This window comes from Taudactylus pleione, unplaced genomic scaffold (genome assembly GCF_031769625.1).
Source record: "Taudactylus pleione unplaced genomic scaffold, aTauple2 ptg000749l, whole genome shotgun sequence".
NCBI lineage: Eukaryota > Metazoa > Chordata > Amphibia > Anura > Myobatrachidae > Taudactylus > Taudactylus pleione.
In genome coordinates, this window is record NW_028285151.1 from 2,342,114 (window position 1) to 2,349,461 (window position 7,348).

The 7,348-nt window shown below is 44.5% G+C and overlaps 1 protein-coding gene across 1 annotated transcript in view; it reads right to left on the reverse strand.

The window, feature by feature from the left end:
- The window catches only part of LOC148477098 (uncharacterized), a 58,180-nt gene extending 51,547 nt beyond the window's left edge, over positions 1-6,633 (reverse strand). The window contains exons 1-2 of the mRNA XM_088457280.1: positions 6,210-6,633; positions 4,357-4,418 (exon numbers count right to left, since the gene is read on the reverse strand). Of these exons, the coding sequence (XP_088313406.1) occupies positions 4,357-4,418; positions 6,210-6,633 (486 nt within the window). The remainder of the gene's footprint in view (positions 1-4,356; positions 4,419-6,209) is intronic.
- Positions 6,634-7,348: the final 715 nt, after the last annotated feature.

Genomic DNA, 7,348 nt, shown 5'->3' on the forward strand with positions numbered 1-7,348 from the left:
CATCTCCTAGCTCTTCTAGTATTTATGCAGTCCTGGTGTCATTGTCTGGTGGGTTCTTCCCTTCCAAATAATGGTGCACCTCAGGTTACTGACCCCAGGATGGCTGCCAGGATGGGGCAAAGATTGGGGACTTTCAGTTTAGTTTTATGTAGTACAATGGGCTAAGCCCCATTGTGCCCAGTGATGTAATTGTACTGACAATACTGGATCAGAACCTCTATATACCCCTGCCTGTACCTTCTAAAATCCTACCTATAAACCTCTAAGGATGATGCCAATTTGCTTATGCAGTCATACAGTAAATAAAAGACTCCAGACTTGGAACGTGTGGTTCCGAAGCACAAAGTATTATTCAAGTAAAAAGTACAGTCAGTTACATGCTATTGATCCAGATACAATTAGATGCAAAGGAATTATACAGACCCCAAGTACAGTATACATACGCAGCGCTTTCTGGTCCAGATGTTAGGCATCAGCAAGAAACCCCGTCGTCATTCAGCATTCAGCAAGAAGACTAAAGACCCAGTATTTGAGCACACATATTTATACCCCCCAGAATAGACAGGACAATAGAGAAGTTTGTTGCTGATGCTATTGGTTCCCATGAGGGAAGCATCTGTTACAGAGCGTTTAACAGGCTGGTTCAAATAGACTCAACCCAGCCTCCAACAACTGGGGGTCTCTGCCCTCCCGCCCCATGCAATCATCCTAACAGTTGTTCATATAATATACATTTTGTTGCTTGAAATCTCTGCGGTCCATAAGTTGAGAATGCATGATGCGATCTCCACACCGATAATACCGGAATTCTGTTGAAAGAGTACGCATCAATACGAAACCAAACACGGCTTTCTTAGCATGTATAAAACCTTAGTTATCAAATATCTTTATTTCACAGCATTTATACTAACTGAACCAACTTAAATCTTATACCTTAAAGCTTATTAAACCTTTTATGTGGATATGTAATGTGTGAGTATGCGGGGTTTGATATAAAGACGCTAGTTAACTGGGGACAGATGCGTGCGCATTTAGCTAATAAAACAGTGTTTTCATACAAGGTCTTATGCATTCGCTAATATGCGATTAGTTACCAGCGCAATTGTGCGTATTAATGTGTGTATGAGAAATGGTGCACTTAAATCTCACTTACTAAGTGAACACCTAGCAGTGTGGATTGCTGAGCATTATAGTTCCACATGCCCCCTATCTCAGTAGCCCCCACCTTTCCCAGGCTCAAAAGAAAAGCTCTTTATTCTCTCAGACTCTTGTGTGAATGCAAATGTGTTACCCCAAGATGTGAAGCTGGGGCCATCCTGTCTGGCTGTTGGACTAAAACCTGTTTAGGATTCAGACAAATCCAATTGTGTAGATCAATGCCTGGATTATATTACAATTGCCACAACTATACTTGTCTGCATACAGGGATTCCCAATTTGTATGTAAAAACACTCATTGTCTATTCTATTTACTTTGTCTCAGGAAGCTGTTCTTCCAGTTGCCCTTGGTAGATTATCAAAAACATTGCCATCTGTACTTAGCTTGTGAGTTGTAACTTAAAATGGCGCTGGTCGCAAAATGGCGTCTTGCGGCCAGTCGCAAGATGGTGTCGCTGCGATTCAATTTTAAACTGATCTTGTCTCAGCCAATAATCCAGTTTCGACAGTACACAGGCACATCGATGTCATCATTATGCAGCCTTCTCCCCCAGTCCCCACCAACTACCTAGTGGGAATCGTCCTTAGAACTTTTGAGATATATGCTGAGGACGAGCCCCACTTGTCCTTAGCACTCAACGGGTACAGTATCTGACTTGGAAACAAAGTCACAGCTTACAATTCTCTGACAATGAATAAATCTCCTGTTACCAGCAGTGTTTGAGGTATAAGACTCCATTTATCACCCTCATCCGCTTAGGCCCTTATTCAATTAGTTGTGCACCCGCAATAATTTTCCACCTGCCGGACTTTTCGCCTACATCGTGTGTTTTGGATGCGAAAACTTTTCTCTATTCGCCGTATTCAACTCCAAAGGACGCGCCGTATTCAACTCCAAAGGACGCGCACAAGTGGTGAAGAATAGCATTAAGCAGTATTTTTAAAACATAAAAGAAAATAGAAAATAAGAAGTCCTGTCAAATTTGGGGTACTTGAAAATGGTTTAAAGCATGGTTTAAAATTGTTAAAGTGAATTTTTAAGTGACGCTAAAAACGCACCTTCAGCAAGCACCTGCAAACAAAAAAACACCTCTCCCACACTTGCAGACCCCCCAACAGTCTATTTCGCTACTTTTTATGTGTGTACCCCCACTTTGTACTTTTTCGCCCCTTTTTCAAAGTAATTTTTTGGGGTGTTCTTCACTGTTTTTATTGTTTTTTTTAAATGCATTTAGCCTTTGGGGGGCTGTCCGCACCTTTGCACCCTAAAACCGCAATTCTGCACTTTTTTCCGCCTGCTATTCATAGGCGAAATTTTTTCGCCTATTGCATTGCATTGACTTTTCGCGTACGCAGAAAGTATTTGGAATTGAATAGGGCAAAAACTTTCCGCCTGACGAAATGACGTCATCCGCGATACTTTTTTGTGGATTCCGACTTTTCACCGCTAATTGAATACGGGCCTTAATGGGACATTAAGCACATTTGGGCGAGTACCGCGCTACGTAACATGTTGGATGTTTATAAATAAATAACATTATAATATTCCCTTGTTCTCAGTATATACAGCCAAACTCCACCCACTCTGCTGACGTCACCATGGCTGAGGTTGTTGGACAAAGAAGGTGATATGATTACCCTTTATTTATAAAGTGCCACCATATTGTGCAGGACTGGACATTGTGTGTATTTTATTTGAATCCAGATTCACTCAATGACATGAAATAGGACATAAATGTGGCCCTGCCCAAATTAGCTTGCAATCTAAGATGAAGACATATATTACTAATGTATCACGTACTCGCCCGCTCTCCCAGAGTCTTAGGGCTAAATGTAATAGGTTGCCATCTTCCGAAGCTGCGGGGATTTATGTGAGTCTCCCCCTATTGGGAGTGGAAAATAATTTTTGAGGCTAAACCAGCTTAGTTTAGCCTTTAAAATGAATGTTGCTTTAAAAATACGGGAAGACTCACATAAATCCCCGAAGCATCTGAAGATTGCAAGCTGTTTACATTTAGCCCTTAATATCATGGAGTGATAACTCCACTAACTCCAGGGAGAGCAAGTAACCTCCACGATCCCACCCAATTCATCACAATGTTGCAAATCATGTCATATTGCCCCGCCCCTATAGCATGATGTCATGATTCACCTCATTACTCTGTGGGTGGGACTATGATAATATGAGTCACATTGCCACGCCCCCTGCACAGTCAGCAAGTGTAATGGGATGTAGTCTAGAAGCCGACGGTCTAAATGCCGACCGCCGGCTTCCAGACTCTCTAATCTCGGCGTAGTCCTAAAAACAGGCATCGCAAATTCGACGCCTGTCATTAACCATATGCCGGAAGACCAATGCCAGCATACCGGACGAAGGTAAACCGGGCGCTGGGCACGGACAGCAACGGGGGGGGGAGGAGGGTTAGGTTTAGGGTTCCCGGGGGGGTCTTAGGGCTAGGCACCCCCCCTGGGAGGGTTAGGTTTAGTCTAGGGGAAGAGGGGGAGTTAGGGTTAGGCATCCCCGGGGGGAGGTTAGGGTCAGGCACCCCCCCCCGGGGGACTTAGGTTTAGGCAGCGGGGAAAGGGGGATTAGGGTTAGGCACTTGGGGGGGAGATTAGGGTTAGGCACCCCTAAGGGAGGGTTAGGGGGTAGAATTAGGTTTGCGATACTTACCTTAGGGACGATCGGGATCTTCACCCTTGCTGGGCTGCCGCTGTCGGGAATTGCGGTCGGCGGTAATACCTACTACACAAAGTATAATGTGTCACTTTTGTATAAATGAACAAATTACTTTTAGATAGGATTTTATTATTTTTAATTTAAAATGAAAATAATGAACCACTGCTTGAGGAATCCAGGCTGCTATGGTGGCCCGTTGTCTGTGGGGCCCCTCATTGCTAATCCATTCGCATGTGAAGGGCCCCTGTTCTGCTCTTCATGTATATGCACAGCTCTGGGAAGAACAGGGAGATCCTCCGGAGTGGATGACAGGTTTGTTGGGTCCTCCAAATTTTGCTACATGGAAAAGCAATTTTCCCCTGGTCTGTGCCTTCAGTCATTTCTGCTATGGAGACACAGTGTTCAGCCTAAGGCACATTACAGAGATTTCTGATGTTAGAAGATAATTCCATCCAAAATAAAAATGTAGAAAGAAGTAAAATAGATTAAATGATATATTAACATTAACATTGTAGTTACCTGCGCCCTTGCAAATCCCCAAATCAGGCTTTCACCCAATGGCTTTAATAGTCCACAATAGCCTACAATACAGAAGGAGCTATATACGGATAAACAGGCTATAGAGGAGCCCGGGATTCTCCTTCTCCAGTGTGTGGAACATATATATTATCATAGTAACAAACGCTGTGACTGATACTCACACTAAACACCATATGATGAACGGATGTCTCCTCTCTCTCTAGACTCGAGACGCTGGGATCAGTATCAGCCTGCAGGTATACGCACACCGTCTTCACCGCGAACATCATGGCTACTGTCCTGGGAATCCTCAGCTATTATTGCCTGGATCATGTGGGTCATTTATCCAGCTGTAACACGTAATGATACAACCAGCTCTTACTACTACAGCTATTATTCCTGTTACCACTCACCCACAGGCTGCTATGTATCATCTCAGTCCTACTGTTATAGCAAATATCATATAAGATGTAAAGCTAAATTTCTAACATATCATTGGCTATGTGTGCCAAGGGTGAGCAATATATAACTCTCCAGCTGCTGTAGAACTACACATCCCAACACGACCTCGCATAGTTTAGCAATTTGACCATGTTAAAAGTATTGCAGGGCATGTTGGGATGTGTAGTTCAACAGCAGCTGGGGGGCCACTTATTGCCCACTCCTGATCTATGCTCTCTCTCTAGTTATACTATATATCATAGATATTTCACAGGCAAATTGTGGCACGTTGCTGGTGTCAGACGAAACGCGTTGGTGAATCCCGATCGCACTGGCTGATAATCACTGATGTAAATCTGCTGGGGGTCATTATTCTCTCAGATAAGGTTTATTACTTTTTATTAATATTGTACCTGCAATTTTCTACCTTTTTAATGAAATGTTTATGTGGTGATAAACTATAGGCCAAAACAAACTCCCCGGTGAGTATAATGATGATTCCCCGGCAGCAGCGTTTGGATCAGACTTAATTGTATTATTTAAACAGAGAATTGGAGGCTATTAGTGGCCATAAGCAAAGTATAAGAGGCTTCTAGTGGTCAAAAGCACAGTAATGGAGACTGTGAGTGGCCATAAGCAAAGTACTGGAGGCTGTTAGTGGCCATAAGCCAGGGCCGTAATTAGGGTGGTGCAATGAATGCCATGGCACAGGGCACCGCAGGGCAGGGGATGCTGTTTGGGCCTGTCAATTTTCCTGTTTATTATCATTCTCACTTGTAGCTTCCTTTTCTTTTATCCCCAGCATCTAATGGCCTCCCCTATCTCTTCCCTGGCCCTTCCCCACGAGGCCATGGCCCTTTTTCAGGTGCACTGTCCCTATTTAACAAATGAGCGGGGGCGCCAATGCTCTCTCTGGCACATGGCACCAAAAAGTCTAGTTATGGCTCTGCCATAAGCAAAGTATTGGAGGCTGTTACATAGTTGCTATTTACAAGCTTTAAATATGAGGAAAAAAATTACAGCCTGCATGTGTATCTCAGCAAATAGTGTCTAGAGTACTTACCTGAAGAACCGACCACTGTCTGGTAGTCTGTCAGATGGGCTGTTATGTAAATGCGGCTCCCTCCTTCCTAAACTCATACCAGCCGTACCTGCGGTCTGGGTTCCTCCACTCACACCAGCCGTTCCTGTGGTCTGGGGGTCTAACTAATGGCCTGTGATATTAAGGTGGCTCCCTCCTTCCTTCACTCACACCAGCTGTTCCTGTGGTCTGGGGGTCTCATTGATGACCAGTGATGTAAAGCAGGCTGTCTCCTCCCACCATTCTTATACCAGCCGCTCCTGCGGTCTGGTGGTCTCACTGGTAGTCTGTGAGATCCCTGGAGCTCCCTCCTTACACCTGGCATCCTTACCCTGCTGCACTTTGATGTTACAGGCAACTGCCAGACTCTTCCACTTCTCAGAAAGACACTGGACCACTCTCCTTGCATCTTGGTGTATGTCAGGTCTTGGATGTCTCAGTGCCTTTTCCAGATGTTTGGTCACATTGCTTAGGTGTCTCGATGACATGAGATCATGTGGAATAAATTCCTTTACTACTCTTATGAGTCTCACCAGGTCCCTTGTCTCCATGCATATGGGCAGTTTCTTCACTGCCTCCAATAGCAGTTTCTTCATCAGATGTTTCCTTGCTAGGAGTTTATACAGGGACTCTCTATACTGGGGATCCCCCCAGCTGCTGCCGTCTAGCTGTCTGGTGTTACACCTCAGGTGGGGTAAGCAGGTCTGGAGACAGGCAGCTGTAGCCGATGCTTGTTGTATGCTGGTTCTCTGCATCTTGATGAGAATTGTTATAAGCTGCTCCCTTACTATGGCACTGATATTGCTGCCAGGGTAGCGCCTGTACCTCTTTATCAGCTCGCTGTATCTGCAGAGTGCTCAGTTGGATATCTTTGCTAGCAAAGTTGATGTATCTAAGTATACGGAGGAGTAGTTTGTCATTTCCGTGGCAGCTTTTTCTGCCATCAATCTGCACTACCGTTATTAGTGCCCATATCACTGCAGGCAGAGCTATCACCGTCTCTCCTTTCATTGTGCGCAGGAGCACCTCCATGATGGTACTAGAGTGCTTCCTGGCCTGTTAAGTGGATGTCATCATCACTGTCGTTCAGCGCTGTTAGTATATCATTAATAATGATGGTATATACTCCTCTAGACATTCAGGTGCCCCCCTCCCCAGTGCGCAGCTCTGAGTCGGAAATTATTTTTTTTCCCATGAAGGGGGCATGGCCACCTCTCCCACGAGTAGGCCTACCTGCCCCTAGTCCGGCTTGACCTGCTGCAGTGTGTATGAATGACCATCATCTCCAGATATATATGAATGGTGGCTTTCTGGATATTAAGCCCATATTAGTTACAAACTGGGTATCAAGCACTGATTGGTACAACATAGCATGGACCCTTCTTACCTTGCAAATGCTTTGTAAGCACTAACATATACTACCAGACAAAGAAATACAGTAATGATGTGTCCTAATGTCTGGAGATAAAC